The 26,907-nt window shown below is 40.4% G+C and overlaps 1 protein-coding gene across 1 annotated transcript in view; it reads right to left on the reverse strand.

Annotated features, from left to right (window-relative positions):
* The window catches only part of LOC134539036 (membrane-bound alkaline phosphatase-like), a 39,458-nt gene extending 34,506 nt beyond the window's left edge, over positions 1-4,952 (reverse strand). The window contains exons 1-3 of the mRNA XM_063380718.1: positions 4,698-4,952; positions 523-696; positions 268-438 (exon numbers count right to left, since the gene is read on the reverse strand). Of these exons, the coding sequence (XP_063236788.1) occupies positions 268-438; positions 523-696; positions 4,698-4,952 (600 nt within the window). The remainder of the gene's footprint in view (positions 1-267; positions 439-522; positions 697-4,697) is intronic.
* Positions 4,953-26,907: the final 21,955 nt, after the last annotated feature.

Raw genomic sequence — 26,907 nt, forward strand, 5'->3', positions numbered from 1 at the left:
AACGCCCGATCGTGTATCTTCGGTTTTTTTTTCCTTTATTGTAACTCATGATAACTAATGGTCAATTAGGTTAGGTTAGCTACATTATAAATACTTTAAGGCATTGTGGACGGTTGAATTGGTTAGGATAGCTACATTAAAGATACTGTGGAATCAAAAATAAAAAAGCGAGCATGAACTTCGGGGAACTTGGGGTGTGTCTCTCTCGTGTGTGAAACGAAGGCTTCCCGAAGAGGAGAGCCGCGGGACACGGGGAGGGGAGGTCACCTTGAGGTCGCGGCCCGGCAGGTCCAGCACCAGCTGCGCGGCGATATCGCGGCACGGCTTGGGCGTGTCGCCGTCGCTCTCCCAGCCGCGGTCCGCGTGCGCGTAGCCGCCCGCCGGGGTGGCGTGCGTGACGCGCGTGTTGGTCGCCAGCCCCGCGCTGCGCCCCGCCGCCTGCGCGCACGCACGCGTGACTCTCGTCACACAGTCACACAGTCACACCTCGCACGTGATGTGTGGGTATGAATCATTTCAAACCTGTGTCCACTGCAGGATGGAAGTGACGTGGTGGGAGGTGTTGCCCAGCGACGGGCAGTCGTTCGCCTTGGCGCCGGCCGAGACCCCGACCACCCCTCTGTTGGTCTTCACGCCCGACAGGCAGGCCGTGGCGGCGCAGGCAGAGTCGGCCACTTGCGAGTCCACGCAGTACGTCTGCGGCCCATGACAACACACACACTCCCATGAGCCCGGCCCCGCCATCCCCGATAGTTCACATTTTTTTTGCTGCAATTATGATTTTAACTAATGTTCGCAGGCTTTCAACGGCCATTGCCTGAAGTAGCTCGGCTTCTGGGTTGTAGCCGTGTCCTCGGCGAATAATTCACCTACGTTTAGGTCGACATTGCTCCCTGATGATGGCGACTGCAATGTCGACCGAAACTTCGGTGAATTATTTGCCAAGGACACGGCTACAACACAGAAGCCAAACTTCTTTATGATTTCAACTATTTATAGCAGTTTTTTTTTTGGCATGTCATTGCATAAATAACATCTCCCAGACCTTTATTTTGTTGCCACCACGTGTTCACTAACAGGTTCAATTTGGCGCGGGTGACTTCAACTATCATGGCAATCACACCAGTTTGCATGTGTTTTACTTCAAGGAATTTCCAAAAGTTGAGTCCTATGCCGTGTCGAGCTAAAAAAATTAACACGGAAGCTTCATTGCAAGGGGGAACAAAATATTGGAAATCGCAAGATTTTGAGGCTTGATACCTTCCCTGACGCACATGCGGTGTGCAGATTTTCATGAAGAAACCACTTGATTTGAAAACTGCTCAAGATAGCCGTGAGTGGTGTATGTATACGAAAAATCATTTAAGTATTCGCTGAATGAGGATGATTGGTTTTGTTTCCCGATGACGTTTTTGATGTGTATTTTTAGAAGAGTGTAAATTCCTAAAAGGAGTGTTTTCGTGCTAATTTTTAGACATGGAAAACCCTGCAAAGATCCTTGAAAGCACGTATATCTTTGTATTCATTTTCCCGTGATATAATGTCACGGTAACCGCTCAACTACCTTAGTGCACGACGAGAAGACTGCGCGCTAGGTCAGAACCTAGCGCTTAGAGGCGACACCGCGCTAAAAGCACCAGCGAGCGCCACTGACAGTAAACATTCGGCAATTGATTTATCACTTTCATAATAAGATATTTTGTTTGGCATTTTTTTACAGATCACATCAAATTCAATTCTTTAGGGAAAAAATGGATAGCTGATCAAAAAATTGTAACACAAAAGCACTGAATTATCAACTTTGAAGTAAAATATTTTGAAAATTATGCCTCTTAAACAAAAAAAAACTACAATTTATAGTGTCCATGCACAACTCTTTTACATGGAAAACTTAAAAAAAAATATTTCAAATAGGGCCTTAAGAACAAGATTTTTGATTTGATTCTCGATTAATTAAAATCGTTAATAAACCATGGGAAATGTGAAACGCAAGCTAAGTCGTGAAATATCACTGTGTGACCGTGACCCAGCTCGAGCGCACGGAGATGAAGGGATGGACTTAAGGTCCCCACACACGATCAGTCCGAAATGTCAGTTCAGACTTATCAGTTGGAACTGAACAGTCGGAAAGGTGCAAGGATAGTTGACTGATCGGTCGGAACGCTGATGGCTCCCCATCAAATCGGACTGTGTGCTCGAGAGCCCTCAGTCCGAACTGCCGTGTGTGGGAACAGCGACTTACAAGTCCATCAGCTGAGTGTCGTGGCAGACATCTTTGTTTGAACTTTCGGTTGCTTTGCTAATTTTCCCCCTTGTTTTCTAACTAAAAATGCAACTGAAATTGCAACAACCAAATGTTCTTCCATATTCTACGATGTAACGACACATCCCAGAGCAACAGCAACCAAAATATTGATCGTGTTTGGGGAAGGCCAAACTGTCAGTTTGGACTCAGCACCTGAACTGATTCACAAAGCAAGGAAGACAAAGAGTTGCAACTGAATGCTACAACTAACGCTCTTATTTTCTTGAGAAATCAGTGAACTGTGCGGTATTGATCAGCAACCTAACCACCTAAAAATCGTTAAATTTTCGAAAGTAAATGTTGGCATACTTGATTTAATTTCATGATCGTTCGTTGCTGAGAATAATCAACCTATATGTATTAGATTATCTATTTTCCAATACGGAACAACCAAAACTCCATGTAAAAAATGCGTTATCTTTTGTTTCAAAAATTAAAAAAAAAAAACTGCACGGACGCAAAGTACGAGTGTTGAAAATCATAACCTCTAGTTTAAAGAAAAAAAAAAAAAACACGAGCACACGTCTGCACATGGTAGCCATTATTATTTAATTGCTACCAAAATTAACTAAAATTGTCAAAAATTATTCCGAGGTATAATGTTTTGCAATTATACTAATGCATTCTATAAATTCAGAATTATTAGGTTTTTTTTGACGTAACAACGTCTAATAAATAATGAACGCCGGCTGCAAGAACGAAAACATTGGTTGTCTGTAAAGTCGGTTTACGGACGATAGTTTAACATGACATCGTTATAACAAAACATTAATGAAAGATTGATCCAGAAGAAAAGGAAGTATCATATTCGGCCTGAGACTTAGCCGTAATACGTTTTTGCAACCAAACCATTTTGGCATTAAAAATATTATATTCTTTGAGGAAGAATTTTTTTTCTATCTTTTGTATGATAAAATCTACCTCTGCATACTTTTATGAATAAAATTGAATCATTTTTATTGAATTATCTCTATTTTGTTTGGATACAAAAGAGTGAAATGAAATGTACAATTTAATTATAAAATGTACTTTTATTTGCATTCATTATTTAAATATATTTATTACTTTTGAAATGTTACGTGCGCCGTATTTATTTTTACAAGTTAAAAAAAAAAAACGTCGCACCTGCCGGGATTCGAACCGACAACCTTACGATTAGGAAAATTAACGCCGTTGACCGCTTTTTTTTTTTTTTTTTTTAAAAAGATGGATGGCACACTGGCAAGTTTTGACAGTCACCAGTGTGCCAACAATCTCCCCCCCTTAATGTTGTAGTTGTAAGTCACCCCGAGTCATTGTGGAATGGTAGTGTTGGTTGAAGGTTGTTATTAAGACAATACAAATTACACCCATGTCTTACCCGGGATTCGAACCCGGAGCCCCCGCACCGTAGCCCGGTGGGCCGTCGACTGCGCTACGGAGGCCGACTGCTCAGCCAAGAGGCCATGCATGACAATTTATTGTTTCAGATGGTATATAGACTCTTTAATCATTTTGTTCACGGTAGGGGAATAATATTATTTCGTTTTAATAACTCGATTTTATAACAAATACGCATCCCAAATACACCAAACTTATTTATAAGGTGTTACAATATTTTTTAAAACATTGTGCAAAAGATCCCGGTTGTAATTTGAATTATTATGTGTAACTGTAAAACACCATTGTTGGTTCAAAACGTATTTGAATATCCAACATTACTTTTAAATAACCGTACCGATTGTGCTGAGAATCGGTGGACGATCGTTAAATTACATAATACTAATAATTCAAACGACGAAAATATGATTGAAAAGTCAAATCGATGTTTGTTCCAATCGAGTGGAAGAGAGATGCCACGCATGCGTACAATGAGCATGAAGAGAGATGCCACGCATTCGTACAATGAGCAAACAGGAACATCCGTAGTGGGACATCCGTAGTGGGACACTTTTTCGTGCGTGCAGCTGGCGTTCATCGATTTATTAGAAGTTGTCACGTCAAAAGTGTCCCGTTATGCACATTGTTCCGTTACGCTGTGTTCCGTTGCGCTCATTGTACGCTTGCGCCGCATCTATCTCTCTTCCACTCGACTGTTTATAAAGTGAAGTGAAAAGTTAATGTGGTTTTCATTGCTTATTACAACAACAATTTCGGCAATAAAGGTTCATTATTCTTGCATTTTAAAAATCTGATTACCTACTAATATAGTTTCAAGTATTTATTATTTTATTATTAAAATAAAAATGATTCAATTTTATTCATAAAGTATGCAATCATTTCATCAATGTTTTGTTATGACGTTGTCACGTTAAACTATCGTCCGTAAACCGACTTTACAGACAACCAATTTTTTTCTTCATATTGAAAAGTTTAGTTTTGATGTTGGCATTTGTGTTGTGACCGCCCCCACCTTGGCCAGGCCGGAGTAGGGGAAGCGCTCGAAGGACAGCTCGGCCTCCTCGCCGGACAGGCCTCGCCGCTGCCCCAGCAGGGCGCGCGCCGCCGCCAGCGTGGCCGTCGACATGCCGTCCCCCAGGAACAGCACCACGTTCCTCGCGCGCCGCTCGACGGGCGCCGCCGCCAGCCGCCCCGCCAGCGCCGCCTGGCCCGCCGCCAGCCAGAACCCGGCGTCTGTACAGTAGTTTGGCAAATATTCGCCGTTCATTTACCCAAAACAGGAAGAAAAAGTATTATCTTTGAAAGATTTGTGCAATGGGAGTGCATGACTTGATGTAAGCTTTTGGACATACGCCATTGCTTAGCACATGTATGTATGTAGAAGAAAACTACAAAAAAAAAACACAAATGACAAAAAACACAAATAAAGCAAAAATTTGCCCCACAATTTGTGGTTTTTTTTTCGTTATGTTAGTCCATTATTCTTTGTTTTTCTCTGTGGAGTATTGTGTGGCGTTAAATCCTGACAACAGAAACTTTTTGCTTAATTTGTGTTTCTTTTTTTTGTAGTTTTCTTCTACAGACATACATGTGCTAAGCAATGGCGTATGTCCAAAAGCTTACATCAAGTCAGGAAAAAAATGTTTCCGAAGAGTTATAATTTTACATAAACAATCCACTTCAATAGTTCTTGAACCATTTCTGACCCCTTACTGTAATGTTCCGAGGTTCTGACACTTCCAGAGTGAACTATGGAAGGAGGGGGGGAAGGATAATATCGTATTGAGAGGGATTCTGGGTACCTGAAATTTTCGCTTTTTTCGATTAGTCTAAGCCAGCGGTTTCCAATTTTTTTTTTCGGCCAGTGAAACCTATGATCGGCTTTTCTTTTGGCGGAACGCCAACTCCTTCAAAGAAAGTTGTTTGACGATAATAATTGTGCCAGCTTCATATGACATTCGTCCTGACTCACGGAACCCCTGTGAACCTGCCACGGAACCCCAGGGTTCCGCGGAACAACCTGTTGTCAACTGTTGGTCTAGGCAGTCATAAAATGTACTCAGATACTACTCTTATGTCTGTTCGGTTCCTTAAACTCCCTATAGGGAAAGGTCGTACAGCTGACCGTGTTACAGTGCCGACCTTTCCTAGTTATCACTTCTGACACTAGGTATCAGCATTTTACAGGCGTTCGTGAATAACTTTTACCTGCATAGTTCACGTGCTTAGGCGACTACCTACCGTCTTTGTTCAGAGTTGAATGAACCGTGACCCGGTGAAGGTGTCCGTTTACATTTCGTGCGTGATAAGTTGTTTTGACGAAGTCAAAATAAGTTATTCCTTTAGCATCCACTTTATCTCTTGAGAATAGGGTCAAATAAGTTGTTATTAAATTCACGATACTACTTGACATAAATGTGCATCTCGCATTAATGTTACCAAGCTATCGTACATTACCGACCACCCAATTTTTGTCTAGTACCAACGAAGAAATATATAATAAAAAATCAACATGTTAAAGCTTTTTTTTAATATTTTCAGGGAAAAATGGCTAAATATGAAAACAGAAAGAAAGGAAAATGTAAAGAGGACGATATTTGATAGGCAATTCAAGAAGTTGAATAAATAGAATAAATAGAAACAGCGATAATTCAGCGATAATTGATTGAACAAAATGCAAACAATGATATTTCAATTCGTGTGTGATATGCACAATAGGTAGCCCAGGAGACTTTTCAACAAATGTGTTTATTTCATATAGTGTAGCGGCAGTTCGTCTGTTTTCGTTGTATGATTGCGCGCGCATGAAGCCTGGACAAACAAGCATTAACGAATTATCCTTACCTTTTCCCCTAAGTGTGACAAATAGTCACTTGATATTACATATTAAGTACCTTGGTGTGTATGTACGTAATGAGATAATTTGTTACGTAGTGAAATTACCTCTGGTAGAACATTTGAAGTTTACGTTATTCAAATTAATCCCATTGCCAGTACCAAAGCATGATGGTGACACAAAATTTGTTTTTGTGTCTCCTAAAACATAATTCCTATTAGCATCTATCAGTATTTTTAAAAATTACTACCTCTGAGTACAATAAGTGTAAGGCTATTGACGCAAACTGGCGAGTGTGCGTAAGCAAACTTCGCCTTTATATTGAACACACCATCAGGAAGATTGTGAAGTTCAATTATTATTCCCGATTTTGCTATTTCCTAAGTATTGTATATAACACATACTAGAATTAAACACTTCAGTATGGCACCAGTTATACCCACACGAATGGCTTTATGTTACACCGAAACCAGAGACAAAAACAGTTGTATGTAACGGACAAGAGCCAAGGGACGAATTAATTTCTGGAACTGGTCGCTTAATACTTTTAAAATAGTGTAAATGTTTAGGGGAGAGTATTTTAATTCAAAGTCAAATGGAATAACGTAGTAATTATAGTGATAAGGACTTTGAACCAACTATTTCATTAGAAATGATTGTTGGAAAATCTGTAATGAATAAGTTAACACTTATGATTTAATGTTGAATTTGTCACTGAATAAAAATGATGTTGGTCTAGAGGATTTAAAATTAGCAGGACAAAAGATGGAAGTGATGGAGAAGACAATACACGAGGAAGAGTGGAAATTGAGTCAGTCACACTTGAAGTACAAACTTTCACTATTAGTCTCTATTATTGTGTTATGTCTTTGTTTTCAAAAGTGTAAAGGTCTAAAGCGGTTTACTTGGTTTAAGGCTAGAGAAAGCTGTTGAAATAGTCTGTGTTTCCGTCCACTAATCGTTAATACTGTTTACTACCTATGTGGGAAGAACTGGTTTCATAAGGGTTAGCCGAAATGAGTTTTATTACAAATTTATTAATTACTAAACTTTACATTAATAATAAATAATTGGACTTAAAAATGTCCGATCACAAGTCACTGGCCCTTAAAAATGTTTATCCTCAAGTCACTGGCACTTAAAATTGTTTATACTCAAGTCACTCAATGTCTGTCAATTTCCACAGTTCGCACTCTTCACTGGAGCTAGGCTCAACAGTGGTTCGCCCCTTACCATACATCTGTCCACACTCACAGCCTCGCGCCACTCAGTCGCACTCTCACGGTCCAGTCGAACTCCGCGTCGCGCCACTCAGGGAGGAAGTCTCTCGCCCTCTTCGCTGACGTCGCACTTTCCTTCGCTCGGAATCCGGCGTCGTGGCTTAAGTAGTCATACGTCGTATTTCCAGAACCGACGAAAGCAGCTGTCACAAGTCGCGTCATCCTGGGCTGACCCGACGCCCGAACAGTCCAGAAAAGCAGTGCCAATTCGCTGCGGCGACCCGCAGAATTCCCCAGGCCGCTCAGCGATCGATGACAGCGCCGATGCAAGACGACACGTAGGGCCCTTGTTATCCAGCCAGGCACGCGTAGCACGCCTTACGTCAGTGGAAGGCACGTGACACGACGCATGACCCCAGTGGCCGTGCAGGGCCGCCAGCCAGCTCCGAACCTGGCGCGTGTCGTGGTCCTGTTTGCGTTCGTAACAATACGGTAAACAGAGATACGCGATTGATAAGGCGAACTCCCCTACGAGAGCCAGTACACGAGCGAATTCTCTGATAAGATACGTAGTGGGAATGAGCGTGATGGTAGGGAGCTCAAGTGAGAAAGTCAGCTCCCACTCAACGTTACTACGTGACTGGCTTTTCTCGACAGGGGAGGGATTGTTGTGACCAGAAGTAGTAGTGTGTAATAGCCGGTCCGGGCACAGGATGCAGGATGTGGAGCCGAACCACATCTCTGATTCTGACGACACGGCGGCCATCTTGGATGAGCGTAACGGGACACAGCGTAACGGGACAAGTAGATCACGGCGGCCATCTTGGATGACCGTGACCTTGACCTTTGACCTTTTAACTGGTCCTTGACCCCGGCAGTCATATTGGATCCGCCATATTGGATCAGACATCTTGGATACCGTCGACTTTGTTTCTTTTGTTTGTTCCTATATAGCGCCAGCGGCGCTCTTACCTTTTTCTGTTCCACTGGACGCCGCCATCTTGAATACCGTCGACTTTGTTTCTGTTGTTTCTTCCTAGATAGCGCACGCGTCGCTCTGTCTCATCACATAAGGTCGATGTTTCATTACCTACCAGAGCTATTATGGTCCTTATCGAATTATTAAATTTTTTTTTATGCAAAATACATTGGAAGGGCTGTGATTCGAACCAGCGCAGCTCTGATCTCTAGGTTGGAAAACATACGCCTTTGACCGCTCGGCCATCGAGACATTTACTAGACTGAGAATTAAATAAGGTATATAAAAAAATAACATGCATATTTGGACTTGAACTTTTTTTTAAATTTTAAGTAATAATAGCACTACCTGTTCGAGACAGAGCCGCCATCTTGGTTAATGACGTCAACATTGCAATTTCCGTTACGCCCGCCATCTTGAAAATTTGTAATTTTTATGTAAGAAAATCGGGAAAAAAATTAAATAATCGAATTAAATAATAAAAATCTTAAAAACCACTGTTGGACTTATCTTTACGGTCGCCATCTTGGATTATATAAATGTTGCATATTTTGTTACACCCGCCATCTTGGTTAAGTACTATGTCATCGTTACACTTTATGTTATGACCGTCATATTGGATCCTATTAATGTTGCAATTACCGTTATGGTCGCCATCTTGAAATTTAGACGCCATCTTGTAAATCGATAATTTTTATGTTAGAAAATCGGGAAAAATTCATCAAAAAACTAACTTAATAGAATACTAATTGATTAGATCGATTACCGTCCTAGGTTCGAAACCGCTAAGAGCAAAAAAAAACATCAGATCCTTCCTCCACAGAAGCCACCTACAGACTGACCTACCACCAATATCAAGGTATATATCGTCAGCTGGTATGACGTCATATCCGCCATCTTGTCTTCGTTCGCTGAAGACAGTCATCTTGTTTTCGTCTGCTAGAGTCTAGAGTGTGCTAGCGACATGTTAGTATAATTTTCTGTTCAACATACCTTTAACCTCGACTGTTGCCATTGAACATTGTCATTGACCTTTAACTTTGTCATTGACCTTGAAAATTGACCTTGACCTTGAAATTTGACCTTGACCTTGATATTTGACCTTGACCTTGATATTTGACTTTGACCTTGACGACCATCATAGATCCGTCATTTTATGTTCAGTACATGCTACCAGGAGCTACCACATGCTAGTGGTCATTGCCAACATCATGTTTTCGTCTGCTGGAGGACACCATCATGTGTGAACTTGTCTTATAGAGTACATTACCATCATACTTGTCTAAGTTTTACCCGCACCTGCTACAGTGCAGTAATCATTTATTATTACTGAGGTGCCCGCCATCTTGAAATTTGGCCGCCATCTTGAAATCATGTAATTATTAAGCTAGAATTGCGGGAAAAATTCCAAAAGTCTCCGAAAAAATCAATTATTAATTTACAAATTAAATCAATGGATTCCTGTCCACGGTTATATTCTTGACCAGTGACAGTTGTAACTAATTATTAAATAAATTTTAGATTCTGTTTTCCATTACCTTTCGTGGAGTTTATTTATCATTCACTCTACGATAAACAACTCAAGTCAATATACCTGACCAATGAATTAATACAGTGCCGATTAGCCTATTATGAAAGTCTAATTTTTCAATAATCTGAATAACCTATAAGCCGTTCATGTACAAAGCCACACATATAGATCAATTGTCTTCAGTCCATGAGACCGAGTAATGTCATTATCCGACGTATAGGCTAGTCATTTCAGGACCGCAAGACCTTCGTCGTTAGCTAATTATATTCAATTAATCCATCGTGACATTGTTATACATACTAAAGGACCAAGTGAGCTTGAAAAATATTTTAGTAACACCAAGAGGTTTTAAACTAGTAAATATTCAGTCACTACATTTTGTACTACGCACAATCAACAAAAAGGAAGCACCGACAACAAAAAGACAGCACCGCCAACGAAAAGGCAGCACATTTGGAAGCACCATCAATGAAAAGACAGCACATTTGGAAGCACCGAACACGAAAAGGCAGCACCGCCAACGAAAAGGCAAAACATTTGGAAGCACCGACGACGAAAAAACAGCACCGTCATCGAAACGGCAGCACATTTGGAAGCACCGGCAACGTAAAGGCAGCACCGACATTGAAAAGGCAGCACCGTCATTGAAAAGGCAGCACATTTGGAAGCACCGCCAACGAAAAGGCAGCACATTTGGAAGACCGCCAACGAAAAGGCAGAACATTTGGAAGCACCGTCAACGAAAAGGAAGCACATTTGGAAGCACCGCCAACGAAAAGGCAGCACATTGGAAGCACCGGCAACGAAAAGGCAGCACCATCAACGAAAAGGAAGTACATTTGGAAGCACCACCAACGAAAATGCAGCACAATTGGAAACACCGTCAACGAAAAGGCAGCACCATCAACGAAAAGGAAGCAAATTTAGAAGCTCAAGTTACGAGAACTAAGTCTTAGTTAGAAATCGGAATACAAGAAATAAAAACATTACATTTTTATAATTGAAATTATTTATTTCTTTTCATTATACTAATGCAAGTAAAACAAGCCATTATTGTATGTAGCCAGCTTTCCTTAGTTCTTTGAGTATGAAGGATATTTCTTTGATGCACGAATAGTTTCCTGCACAAAGCGAGCCATGTAGAAGTCTTAACCGGTCAACCAATATGTTTGGATCTTTCCATGATGTGTAATCAATCTCTTCTACCAACATTTTACTTGCTTGTTTACTATAAATATTATGATCTCTGGCGTCTTCCGTTTTAACACCATCCTGAGGGTAACTTTCATTTTCGAGGCAGTGATCATCACAAGCTTGATCAGATTTATTTAATATATCTCGACATGTCCAACGTTTCGGTCTCAGGACACCGCCACATTCTTCGATCTTATCAGCTTTAGGTGCTTCATCGTCTATGCCGTTGTCAACAGCCTCAAGTCACTGTAACAATCACTGTAGAATACATCCTCTTCACCCAGATTACCGTATGAATTCGATATCTATGATGTCGAAGTGTCTTTATCGTCTTCATGCTTCCTTTTTAGGAGTCCATCATTTTTACAAAGTAGGAAAGATCTACTTGAATTCAGCTGGAATGTATTCTCACTTTTCACGTTAAGGATTCTTCCATTGTCTTCATTCTTCCATAAATCATCTTCCTTCAATTTAAGCTCTTCGTCGAGATCGTAAGAGCCACGAACATAATCTCTCCCAAGACAAGGAAAATTAATGTCGTAATGCAGATTACTCTTCCTTAGCCTAGTAGATCCATCGTTGTCCTCTAGCTTGTACGCAGGCTTGGCGTTACAGGTTCTGTCATGTCTTTTTAAGCACTCTATCCGCATAAACGACTTGTCACATCGATCCCAACTTATCATATTGCGTAGTGGATTTTTAACACAGTCATTCTTCTCGTGTTGTCTTCCATTCTTTCTCAAGATAAATTCTTTGCTGCAAAACTTACACCTGTGTCCTTTCGATACAGCGACAGGCACCGACTCAGGATTCATATTAGTTACTGTGACTAATGTTAGATACAAACTGACTGTTTTCCAATTGGATCCATTGCTTAAATATAATTTTTTAAATATTTCGTCAGCGAGAGTTAAGTTATCTCATGCAAAGGTACTTGTTGTAAGTAGTTATGCTTTTCAACAACAGATGACACCACGTGTTGCTTGCAGGTAAATATTATTTATTTCACGCGGGATGCAGGTTGCTCACTAACGATCGCAATATAGGGACGGCTTCGCTAGACTCCAAGGAGAAGGAAGTTTGTTCTTCCAGTTAGTGCTTCTCAGATTTCTCAGAGCATATTATTAGACTGAGTAATATATATTTTTTTATTTCCACCTGATAAAAATATTGCAAGTGTCGATTGAGTAGCAGAAAATCACTAATTAATTGTAACTTTGAATAAAATGACATGTCTCATTAGGAGTAAAACTTCTTCATGGAGAGATCGGTTCCTCAGAAATAACCAGAAGCACTTGGAGAAACTAATAATCGCAAGCACACGGAAAAAAATCATCATAATATTGACAAGAATAATCAGGAGCACACGGAGAAAAACCATCATAATATTGACAAGTATAATCAGGAGCACACGGAGAAAACCAACATAATATTAGCAAGAATTATCGGGAGCACACGGAGAAAAACACCACACATTTACTTTGATATATTAAAATTTAAAATAATTAAAATTTAAAATAAAAAATTACAAAAAATACAAAAAATACAAAAACTGATTCTGATAGCTTGTGAACTTATCATTGATGAGCAAAGATAGAGTTCTAGATCAAGCCAGAATCAGACGCCAGAGATCATAATATTTATAATAAACAAGCAAGTAAGATGTTGGTAGAAGAGATTGATTACACATCAGTAGTATAACATAGCCGGTACTAGATCTGGCGCTGGCGCGTGGAGCCGAGAGCCGGCTCCGCCATCTTGGATTTGTGACGTCACGGCGGCAAAAATTCCTCAAAATTCCTCAAAAATGACTCAAAATTTCCCGTTTTAAGAAAAAAATTCCCGTTTTCGAGGGAAAAATTCCCGTTTCGAGGGAAAATTTCCCGATTTAGTCCTTAAAAATCCCAACGGCTAGAAATGTCCTGATAGAGGCTTAAGCATCCTTAACTCAAGCCTCAGTTAAGCCTCTATCAGGATGTGACCTTGACCTTTGACCTTGACCCCGACGGCCATCTTGGATCCGCCATTTTGGATGACGTCATTTCGTTTTCTAGAAAATTCCGGCATTGTGTTATCCGCCATTTTGAATTATGACGTCACCGTTGCAATTTCCGTTACGGCCGCCATCTTTAAATTTATTATCCGATTTTAATAAAAAAATTTAAAAATTATAAAAAATTAAATAATAAACAATTTAATAAAATATTTAAAAAACAAACATTTACGACACGGAGCTCGGAGTCCTCGGTTCAAACCCGACGAGTGCAAAAAAATATAAATGGCGACCGATCCTTCCCCCGCGGTGGCTGCAGGCATACTGACTCCCTCCACTTTTTTTTCAAAGCATATATATATATCGTCAGGTAGTATGACGTCATGGCCGCCATCTTGTCCTCGTCTGCTGGAAGCCATCATCAGTGTATCGTCGGCGAGAGTGCGCTGACGCCATGTTAGTTTGATTCTTATCCGCTAGAGTGCAGTAATCATTTATTATTGCTGTGACACCCGACATCTTGTCATTTGGCCGCCATCTTGAAAATCCATAATCATTTAGCTAGAAATTCGGGAAAAATTCCAAAATTCATTAAATAAATTTGTAATCTATATACTGCTCGATTAGGTCGACTAAGGTCCTTGGTACGATCTAGGACGAAGATAAAAAATAAATTTAATTAAAAAACCAGAAAAGTGTCAGGTTCGAGGAATTAAACACCGCAAGTTCTTTTACAAACATAATATTTATTACATATTTTCTATTCTACTACAGGAACATTTGCGATAGTTATCAATTTTATAATCATTTAGGCCTGCATAGGCGTGAAATAACTAATTCTTAGCTCCAATCGGTTTATACTAGACAGAGACCAACCAGATCCTCTACAGACATAGTCCTCCTCTTCTTGACAGAGTTTCTGGATACCGTTTTTAACAGTTTGCTTCACATCGGTAGAACTGTAAATTACTGCGGCCGATGTCTTGAATGCACACTTCTTCACTTTGTCATCGAACGGATATGGCTTTCCATATATACAGTCCAACCACAAGTTATATTTCAAAGGTCCGTTTGTTGCTACATCATCAGTAAGCTGATTGATTATCTTCTGTCTGATATCGTCAAGAAAATTACAAATGTCCTTCGACTCACCGAATGTATTTAGATAATAGTAGTCTTTCAACGTTCCACGAAATGCAGACTGCGTCAAGTAGAAGCCATTATCGTTCACTTGTAATGCGCCGAACACAGTCTTAGGTTTATTTTCCTGTTCAGACGTCATACCAATCGGTTGCTGCACATCGGTTTTCTTGCTTGTACGCTCACGAGCCTTCAACCTAAACCGAGGAGTCGAAATTTCTGCAGGTAGTTCAGCAGTAGGCACACGGACTTCACCTTTACAGTTTTTCGCATGTCGTCGCAAATTATCAATTCTAGTAAACCATTCATGACACTCATCACATCGAAACTTCATGCGAGATGGATTCTTCGTGCATTTGCTCCGCTCATGTCTTCGTGCATCATGAGCAAATGCGAACGACGTATCACAGTAGCTGCAAGGATACCGTGGTGATGAAGACGAACCTTTCAGACCCGATCCAGATACTGACGTTGCCGCAGTTGCACCATCTCCAGGCATACTCTTATGAACATCAATGCATCGTTGTTGCGCCGAAACCTTTACTTTCTGCCGAACAGCAGGACCTTTGCATGCCTTCATGTGCGTTTTCATATTATCTTTTCTGGCAAACTGCTTATGACATTTCTCACAAACAAACATTTTACGATATAGGTTCTTGGCACATTCTCTATTCTCATGTCGTCGAGCATTGCTGTTGTTTGAGAAAATCTTGTCGCAGTAACAGCACCGATGTTCGCTAGTTGTCAAATCAGCATCCATTGAAGTCTCCATTGATGGCGAACCAGCGTTCGCCGAGTTTCCCTGTGCAGACAGCACTAGCGGCATTAAAGTCTCTTCTGCTGGCGGTACCACGTCTGTTGAAGTCTCCTCCAGTGTTGACATCGACGTTGCCAACGGGATCTGCTCCACCATCGTCGACGCTGACGTCATGGTTCCCGCAGTCGATGGTACAACCTCCATCGAGTTCGTCGTTAAAGTCGGTAAAGATGCCATCGAGTTCGCAAGAACAGGTAATTACGTGATTAATGCACCAGAAGAAACAAACTAGGTGATCCTTACACCGACGACGTCAGTAACAAACTAAGCATCCTGTTGTCTAGAGCTCGCTTATATATACATGCACCGTATGGAACAATACGCTAGTCAAATCAAGAACCATTTACAATAATACTAGAGTCAAAACAACATTAAAAATAGAAGGACCATCAACGAAAAGGCAGCACATTAGGAAGCACCGACAACGAAAAGGCAGCACATTTGGAAGCACCGACAACGAAAAGGCAGCACATTTGGAAGCACCGACAACGAAAAGGCAGCACATTAGGAAGCACCGACAACGAAAAGGCAGCACATTTGGAAGCACCGACAACGAAAAGGCAGCACATTTGGAAGCACCGACAACGAAAAGGCAGCACATTTGGAAGCACCGACTACGAAAAGGCAGCACATTTGGAAGCACCGTCATCGAAAAGGCAGCACATTTGGAAGCACCGACAACGTAAAGGCAGCACATTTGGAAGCACCCACAACGTAAAGGCAGCACATTTGGAAGCACCGACAACGAAAAGGCAGCACATTTGGAAGCACCGACAACGAAAAGGCAGCACATTTGGAAGCACCGACAACGAAAAGGCAGCACATTTGGAAGCACCGACAACGAAAAGGCAGCACATTTGGAAGCACCGACAACGAAAAGGCAGCACATTTGGAAGCACCGACAACGAAAAGGCAGCACATTTGGAAGCACCGACAACGAAAAGGCAGCACATTTGGAAGCACCGACTACGAAAAGGCAGCACATTTGGAAGCACCGACAACGAAAAGGCAGCACATTTGGAAGCACCGACTACGAATGGCAGCACATTTGGAAGCACCGACAACGTAAAGGCAGCACATTTGGAAGCACCGACAACGAAAAGGCAGCACATTTGGAAGCACCGACAACGAATAGGCAGCACATTTGGAAGCACCGACAACGAAAAGGCAGCACATTTGGAAGCACCGCCAACGAAAAGGCAGCACATTTGGAAGCACCGACAACGAAAAGGCAGCACATTTGGAAGCACCGCCAACGAAAAGGCGGCACATTTTGGATGCATCATCGAATAAGGAAGCACATTTGGAAGCTTCATCAACTAAAAAAGGCAAAAAGGAAGCACAAGTTACGAGATCTAAGTCTTAGTAAGAAATCATAATACAAGAAATAAAAACATTACATTCTTATAATTTAAATTATTTATTTTATTGCTTTACATTATACAAATGCAAGTAAAACAAGTCAATATTGTATGTAGCCAGCATTCCTCAGTTCCTTGAGTATGAAGGATATTTCTTTGATGCACGAATAGTTTCCTGCACAAAGCGAACCATGTAGAAGTATTAGCCGGTCAACCAATATGTTTGGATCTTTCCATGATGTGTAATCATTCTCTTCTACCACCATCTTCCTTGCACCTTTATAATAAATATTATGATCTCTGGTGTCTTCCGTTTTACCACCAACCTCAGGGTAACTTTCATGTTGGAGACGATGATCATCACAAGCTTGATCAGATTTATTTAATATATCACGTCGTTTCCATCGTTTCGGTCTCAGGACACCGCCACATTCTTCGATCTTGGCAGCTTTAGGTGCTTCATCATAGTCTATGTCTTTGTCAACAGCCTCAGAGTCACTGTAACAATCACCGTAGAAGGAATCGTTTTCACCCAATTTACCGTAATAATTCGATGTTGATGATGTTGAAGTGTCTTCATCGTCTTCATGCTTCCTTTTTAGGAGTCCATCATTTTTACAAAGTAGGAAAGATCTACTTGAATTCGGCTGGAATATATTCTCACTTTTCACGTTAAGGATTCTTCCACTGTCTTCGTTCTTCCGTAAATCATCAACCTTCTTCAATTTAAGTTCTTTGTCGAGATCGGAAGAGCCAAGAAAATTATTGTCGTAATGCAGATCACTCTTCCTTAGGCTAGTAGATTCATCGTTGTCCTCTAGCTTGTACGCAGACTTGGCGCTACAAGTTCTGCCATGTCTTTTTAGGCTCTCTCTCCGCGTAAACGACTTGCTACATCGAACACAACTTATCATATTGCGCAGTGGATTTTTAACACAGTCATTCTTCTCGTGTTGTCTTTTATTCTTTCTCAAGATAAACTCTTTACTGCAAAACTTACACCTATGTTCTTTCGATACAGCGTCAGATCCCAAATCGGAATTCATATTAGTTACTGAGACTAATGCCAGATACCAATTGAGTGTTTTAAATTAGATTCAATACTTAAATAGAAATTTTTTCATATTTCATCAGCGAGAATTAATATATCTCATGCAAAAGTACTTTATGCATGTAGTTCTGCTTTTCAACAACAGATGTCGCCACATGTTGCTTGCAGGTAAATAATATTTAGTTATTTTATGCGGGATGCGGGATGCTCACTATCGATCGCAAAAGAAGGATGGCTTCGTTAGACTCCAAGGAAAAGGAATTTCGTCATGCATGTTGGTGCTCCACAGATGTCTCATGGCGTAATATTAATTTGACTGAGTAATGATATTTGTTAATTCTACCTGATAAAAATATTGCAAGTTTTGATTTAGTAGCAGAAATTATCGAATTAAATGTAACTCCAAATAAAATGACATGTCTCATTAGAACAAAAAAAATCCATGCAGAGAGCGGTTTCTCAGAATAGTCAGAAACACTTGAAGAAACCACAGGAATGATTGCAAGAACACGGGAAAAACCATCAAAATATTGTCAAGAATAATCAGGAGCACACTGAGGAAACCACCATTATATTAACAATAATAATCGGAAGCACACGGAGAAAACCATCATAATATTGACCAGATTAATTGGAAGCACACGGAGAAAACCATCATAATATTGACCAGACTAATCGGAAGCACACAGGGAAAACCACCACAAGTTTTCTTTGATATCATAAAAATAAAAATAAATTAATAAAAAATTAAAAAAAATTAAAAAATGCATAAATTTCTGGCTTGTACAAGAACTCTATCTTTGCTCAACAATGATAAGTTTACAAGCTAGCAGAAACTGTTTATGCATTTTTTAATTTTTTTTTAATTTTTTATTAATTTATTTTTATTTTTATGATATCAAAGAAAACTTGTGGTGGTTTTCCCTGTGTGCTTCCGATTAATCTGGTCAATATTATGATGGTTTTCTCCGTGTGCTTCCGATTAATCTGGTCAATTTTATGATGGTTTTCTCCGTGTGCTTCCGATTATTATTGTTAATATTATGGTGGTTTCCTCAGTGTGCTCCTGATTATTCTTGACAATATTTTGATGGTTTTTCCCGTGTTCTTGCAATCATTCCTGTGGTTTCTTCAAGTGTTTCTGACTATTCTGAGAAACCGCTCTCTGCATGGATTTTTTTTGTTCTAATGAGACATGTCATTTTATTTGGAGTTACATTTAATTCGATAATTTCTGCTACTAAATCAAAACTTGCAATATTTTTATCAGGTAGAATTAACAAATATCATTACTCAGTCAAATTAATATTACGCCATGAGACATCTGTGGAGCACCAACATGCAAGACGAACTTCCTTTTCCTTGGAGTCTAACGAAGCCATCCTTCTTTTGCGATCGATAGTGAGAATCCCGCATCCCGCATAAAATAACTAAATATTATTTACCTGCAAGCAACATGTGGCGACATCTGTTGTTGAAAAGCAGAACTACATGCATAAAGTACTTTTGCATGAGATATATTAATTCTCGCTGATGAAATATGAAAAAATTTCTATTTAAGTATTGAATCTAATTTAAAACACTCAATTGGTATCTGGCATTAGTCTCAGTAACTAATATGAATTCCGATTTGGGATCTGACGCTGTATCGAAAGAACATAGGTGTAAGTTTTGCAGTAAAGAGTATATCTTGAGAAAGAATAAAAGACAACACGAGAAGAATGACTGTGTTAAAAATCCACTGCGCAATATGATAAGTTGTGTTCGATGTAGCAAGTCGTTTACGCGGAGAGAGAGCCTAAAAAGACATGGCAGAACTTGTAGCGCCAAGTCTGCGTACAAGCTAGAGGACAACGATGAATCTACTAGCCTAAGGAAGAGTGATCTGCATTACGACAATAATTTTCTTGGCTCTTCCGATCTCGACAAAGAACTTAAATTGAAGAAGGTTGATGATTTACGGAAGAATGAAGACAGTGGAAGAATCCTTAACGTGAAAAGTGAGAATATATTCCATCCGAATTCAAGTAGATCTTTCCTACTTTGTAAAAATGATGGACTCCTAAAAAGGAAGCATGAAGACGATGAAGACACTTCAACATCATCAACATCGAATTATTACGGTAAATTGGGTGAAAACGATTCCTTCTACGGTGATTGTTACAGTGACTCTGAGGCTGTTGACAAAGACATAGACTATGATGAAGCACCTAAAGCTGCCAAGATCGAAGAATGTGGCGGTGTCCTGAGACCGAAACGATGGAAACGACGTGATATATTAAATAAATCTGATCAAGCTTGTGATGATCATCGTCTCCAACATGAAAGTTACCCTGAGGTTGGTGGTAAAACGGAAGACACCAGAGATCATAATATTTATTATAAAGGTGCAAGGAAGATGGTGGTAGAAGAGAATGATTACACATCATGGAAAGATCCAAACATATTGGTTGACCGGCTAAGACTTCTACATGGTTCGCTTTGTGCAGGAAACTATTCGTGCATCAAAGAAATATCCTTCATACTCAAGGAACTGAGGAATGCTGGCTACATACAATATTGACTTGTTTTACTTGCATTTGTATAATGTAAAGCAATAAAATAAATAATTTAAATTATAAGAATGTAATGTTTTTATTTCTTGTATTATGATTTCTTACTAAGACTTAGATCTCGTAACTTGTGCTTCCTTTTTGCCTTTTTTAGTGATGAAGCTTCCAAATGTGCTTCCTTATTCGATGATGCATCCAAAATGTGCCGCCTTTTCGTTGGCGGTGCTTCCAAATGTGCTGCCTTTACGTTGTCGGTGCTTTCAAATGTGCTGCCATTCGTAGTCGGTGCTTCCAAATGTGCTGCCTTTTCGTTGTCGGTGCTTCCAAATGTGCTGCCTTTTCGTAGTCGGTGCTTCCAAATGTGCTGCCTTTTCGTAGTCGGTGCTTCCAAATGTGCTGCCTTTTCGTTGTCGGTGCTTCCAAATGTGCTGCCTTTTCGTTGTCGGTGCTTCCAAATGTGCTGCCTTTTCGTTGTCGGTGCTTCCAAATGTGCTGCCTTTTCGTTGTCGGTGCTTCCAAATGTGCTGCCTTTTCGTTGTCGGTGCTTCCAAATGTGCTGCCTTTTCGTTGTCGGTGCTTCCAAATGTGCTGCCTTTACGTTGTGGGTGCTTCCAAATGTGCTGCCTTTACGTTGTCGGTGCTTCCAAATGTGCTGCCTTTTCGATGACGGTGCTTCCAAATGTGCTGCCTTTTCGTAGTCGGTGCTTCCAAATGTGCTGCCTTTTCGTTGTCGGTGCTTCCAAATGTGCTGCCTTTTCGTTGTCGGTGCTTCCAAATGTGCTGCCTTTTCGTTGTCGGTGCTTCCTAATGTGCTGCCTTTTCGTTGATGGTCCTTCTATTTTTAATGTTGTTTTGACTCTAGTATTATTGTAAATGGTTCTTGATTTGACTAGCGTATTGTTCCATACGGTGCATGTATATATAAGCGAGCTCTAGACAACAGGATGCTTAGTTTGTTACTGACGTCGTCGGTGTAAGGATCACCTAGTTTGTTTCTTCTGGTGCATTAATCACGTAATTACCTGTTCTTGCGAACTCGATGGCATCTTTACCGACTTTAACGACGAACTCGATGGAGGTTGTACCATCGACTGCGGGAACCATGACGTCAGCGTCGACGATGGTGGAGCAGATCCCGTTGGCAACGTCGATGTCAACACTGGAGGAGACTTCAACAGACGTGGTACCGCCAGCAGAAGAGACTTTAATGCCGCTAGTGCTGTCTGCACAGGGAAACTCGGCGAACGCTGGTTCGCCATCAATGGAGACTTCAATGGATGCTGATTTGACAACTAGCGAACATCGGTGCTGTTACTGCGACAAGATTTTCTCAAACAACAGCAATGCTCGACGACATGAGAATAGAGAATGTGCCAAGAACCTATATCGTAAAATGTTTGTTTGTGAGAAATGTCATAAGCAGTTTGCCAGAAAAGATAATATGAAAACGCACATGAAGGCATGCAAAGGTCCTGCTGTTCGGCAGAAAGTAAAGGTTTCGGCGCAACAACGATGCATTGATGTTCATAAGAGTATGCCTGGAGATGGTGCAACTGCGGCAACGTCAGTATCTGGATCGGGTCTGAAAGGTTCGTCTTCATCACCACGGTATCCTTGCAGCTACTGTGATACGTCGTTCGCATTTGCTCATGATGCACGAAGACATGAGCGGAGCAAATGCACGAAGAATCCATCTCGCATGAAGTTTCGATGTGATGAGTGTCATGAATGGTTTACTAGAATTGATAATTTGCGACGACATGCGAAAAACTGTAAAGGTGAAGTCCGTGTGCCTACTGCTGAACTACCTGCAGAAATTTCGACTCCTCGGTTTAGGTTGAAGGCTCGTGAGCGTACAAGCAAGAAAACCGATGTGCAGCAACCGATTGGTATGACGTCTGAACAGGAAAATAAACCTAAGACTGTGTTCGGCGCATTACAAGTGAACGATAATGGCTTCTACTTGACGCAGTCTGCATTTCGTGGAACGTTGAAAGACTACTATTATCTAAATACATTCGGTGAGTCGAAGGACATTTGTAATTTTCTTGACGATATCAGACAGAAGATAATCAATCAGCTTACTGATGATGTAGCAACAAACGGACCTTTGAAATATAACTTGTGGTTGGACTGTATATATGGAAAGCCATATCCGTTCGATGACAAAGTGAAGAAGTGTGCATTCAAGACATCGGCCGCAGTAATTTACAGTTCTACCGATGTGAAGCAAACTGTTAAAAACGGTATCCAGAAACTCTGTCAAGAAGAGGAGGACTATGTCTGTAGAGGATCTGGTTGGTCTCTGTCTAGTATAAACCGATTGGAGCTAAGAATTAGTTATTTCACGCCTATGCAGGCCTAAATGATTATAAAATTGATAACTATCGCAAATGTTCCTGTAGTAGAATAGAAAATATGTAATAAATATTATGTTTGTAAAAGAACTTGCGGTGTTTAATTCCTCGAACCTGACACTTTTCTGGTTTTTTAATTAAATTTATTTTTTATCTTCGTCCTAGATCGTACCAAGGACCTTAGTCGACCTAATCGAGCAGTATATAGATTACAAATTTATTTAATGAATTTTGGAATTTTTCCCGAATTTCTAGCTAAATGATTATGGATTTTCAAGATGGCGGCCAAATGACAAGATGTCGGGTGTCACAGCAATAATAAATGATTACTGCACTCTAGCGGATAAGAATCAAACTAACATGGCGTCAGCGCACTCTCGCCGACGATACACTGATGATGGCTTCCAGCAGACGAGGACAAGATGGCGGCCATGACGTCATACTACCTGACGATATATATATATGCTTTGAAAAAAAAGTGGAGGGAGTCAGTATGCCTGCAGCCACCGCGGGGGAAGGATCGGTCGCCATTTTTATTTTTTTGCACTCGTCGGGTTTGAACCGAGGACTCCGAGCTCCGTGTCGTAAATGTTTGTTTTTTAAATATTTTATTAAATTGTTTATTATTTAATTTTTTATAATTTTTAAATTTTTTTCATTAAAATCGGATAATAAATTTAAAGATGGCGGCCGTAACGGAAATCGCAACGGTGACGTCATAATTCAAAATGGCGGATAACACAATGCCGGAATTTTCTAGAAAACGAAATGACGTCATCCAAAATGGCGGATCCAAGATGGCCGTCGGGGTCAAGGTCAAAGGTCAAGGTCACATCCTGATAGAGGCTTAACTGAGGCTTGAGTTAAGGATGCTTAAGCCTCTATCAGGACATTTCTAGCCGTTGGGATTTTTAAGGACTAAATCGGGAAATTTTCCCTCGAAACGGGAATTTTTCCCTCGAAAACGGGAATTTTTTTCTTAAAACGGGAAATTTTGAGTCATTTTGAGTCATTTTTGAGGAATTTTGAGGAATTTTTGCCGCCGTGACGTCACAAATCCAAGATGGCGGAGCCGGCTCTCGGCTCCACGCGCCAGCGCCAGATCTAGTACCGGCTATGTTATACTACTCACATCATGGAAAGATCCAAACATATTGGTTGACCGATTAAGACTTCTACATGGCTCGCTTTATGCAGGAAACTTTTCGTGCATCAAAGAAATATCCTTCATACTCAAAGAACTAAGGAAAGCTGGCTACATACAATAATGGCTTGTTTTACTTGCATTAGTATAATGAAAAGAAATAAATAATTTCAATTATAAAAATGTAATGTTTTTATTTCTTGTATTCCGATTTCTAACTAAGACTTAGTTCTCGTAACTTGAGCTTCTAAATTTGCTTCCTTTTCGTTGATGGTGCTGCCTTTTCGTTGCCGGTGCTTCCAAATGTGCTGCCTTTTCGTTGGCGGTGCTTCCAAATGTGCTTCCTTTTCGTTGACGGTGCTTCCAAATGTGCTGCCTTTTCGTTGGCGGTGCTTCCAAATGTGCTGCCTTTTCAATGACGGTGCTGCCTTTTCAATGTCGGTGCTGCCTTTACGTTGCCGGTGCTTCCAAATGTGCTGCCGTTTCGATGACGGTGCTGTCTTTTCGTTGTCGGTGCTTCCAAATGTTTTGCCTTTTCGTTGGCGGTGCTGCCTTTTCGTGTTCGGTGCTTCCAAATGTGCTGTCTTTTTATTGACGGTGCTGTCTTTTTGTTGTCGGTGCTTCCTTTTTGTTGATTGTGCGTAGACAAAATGTATTGACTGAATATTTACTAGTTTAAAACCTCTTGGTGTTACTAAAATATTTTTCAAGCTCACTTGGTCCTTTAGTATGTATAACAATGTCACGATGGATTAATTGAATATAATTAGCTAACGACGAAGGTCTTGCGGTCCTGAAATGACTAGCCTATACATCTGATAATGACTTTACTCGGTCTCATGGACTAAAGACAATTGATCTATATGTGTGGCTTTGTACATGAACGGCTTATAGGTTATTCAGAGTATTGAAAAATTAGACTTTCATAATAGGCTAATCGGCACTGTATTAATTCATTGGTCAGGTATATTGACTTAAGTTGTTTATCGTAGAGTGAATGATTAATAAACTCCACGATGGGTAATGGAAAACAGAATCTAAAATTTATTTAATAATTAGTTACAACTGTCACTGGTCAAGAATCTAACCGTGGACAGGAATCCATCGATTCAATTTGTAAATTAGTAATTGATTGTTTCGGAGACTTTTGGAATTTTTCCCGCATTTCTAGCTAAATAATTACATGATTTCAAGATGGCGGCCAAATTTCAAGATGGCGGGCACCTCAGTAATAATAAATGATTACTGCACTGTAGCAGGTGCGGGTAAAACTTAGACAAGTATGATGGTAATGTACTCTATAAGACAAGTACACACATGATGGTGTCCTCCAGCAGACGAAAACATGATGTTGGCAATGACCACTAGCATATGGTAGCTCCTGGTAGCATGTACTGAACATAAAATGACGGATCTATGATGGTCGTCAAGGTCAAAGTCAAATATCAAGGTCAAGGTCAAATTTCAATGTCAAGGTCAATGTTCAAGGTCAATGACAAAGTTAAAGGTCAATGACAATGTTCAATGGCAACAGTCGAGGTTAAAGGTATGTTGAACAGAAAATTATACTAACATGTCGCTAGCACACTCTAGACTCTAGCAGACGAAAACAAGATGACTGTCTCCAGAGGACGAAGACAAGATGGCGGATATGACGTCATACCAGCTGACGATATATACCTTGATATTGGTGGTATGTCAGTCTGTAGGTGGCTTCTGTGGAGGAAGGATCTGATGTTTTTTTTTGCTCTTAGCGGTTTCGAACCAAGGACGGTAATCGATCTAATCAATCAGTATTCTATTAAGTTAGTTTTTTGATGAATTTTTCCCGATTTTCTAACATAAAAATTATGGATTTACAATATGGCGTCTAAATTTCAAGATGGTGACCATAACGGTAATTGCAACATTAATAGGATCCAATATGATGGTCATAACATAAAGTGTAACGATGACATAGTACTCAACCAAGATGGCGGGTGTAACAAAATATGCAACATTTATATAATCCAAGATGGCGACCGTAACGATAAGTCCAACAGTGGTTTTTAAGATTTTTATTATTTAATTCGATTATTTAATTTTTTTCCCGATTTTCTTACATAAAAATTACAAATTTTCAAGATGGCGGGCGTAACGGAAATTGCAATGTTGACGTCATAAACCAAGATGGCGGTTATGTCTCGAACAGGTAGTGCTATTATTACTTAAAATTTAAAAAAAAAAAATCAAGTCCAAATATGCATTATATTTTTTTATATACCTTATTTAATTCTCAGTCTAGTAAATGTCTCGATGGCCGAGCGGTCAAAGGTGTATGTTTTCCAACCTAGAGATCAGAGCTGCGCTGGTTGGAATCACAGCGCTTCCAATGTATTTTGCATAAAAAATTAAATTTAATATGTCGATAAGGACCATAATAGCTTTGGTAGGTAATGAAACATCGACCTTATGTGATGAGACAGAGCGACGATGGCGCTATCTAGGAAGAAACAACAGAAACAAAGTCGACGGTATTCAAGATGGCGGCGTCCAGTGGAACAGAAAAAGGTAAGAGCGCCGCTGGCGCTATCTAGGAACAAACAACAGAAACAAAGTCGACGGTATCCAAGATGGCGGCCTGCTGTGGAAAGAAAAAAATCAAGAGCGACCCTGGCGCTATTTAGGAACAAACAACAGTAACAAAGTCGACGGTATCCAAGATGTCTGATCCAATATGGCGGATCCAATATGACTGCCGGGGTCAAGGACCAGTTAAAAGGTCAAGGTCACGGTCATCCAAGATGGCCACTGTGATCTACTTGTCCCGTTACTCTATGTCCCGTTACGCTGTGTCTCGTTACGCTCATCCAAGATGGTTGCCGTGACGTCAGAATCAGAAATGTGGTTCGGCTCCGGCTCCACATCCTGCATCCTGTGCCCGGACCGGCTATTACACACTACTAGAAGTATATGCTCGATTCTCGGCGCGGTATACTAGGGAATAGGAAACCACTTTATTATATGCATTATCTTCAAATTTTTATTTAATTGAATAATTTCGTATA

Source organism: Bacillus rossius, chromosome 14, assembly GCF_032445375.1.
Source record: "Bacillus rossius redtenbacheri isolate Brsri chromosome 14, Brsri_v3, whole genome shotgun sequence".
NCBI classification, from domain to species: Eukaryota; Metazoa; Arthropoda; class Insecta; order Phasmatodea; family Bacillidae; genus Bacillus; species Bacillus rossius.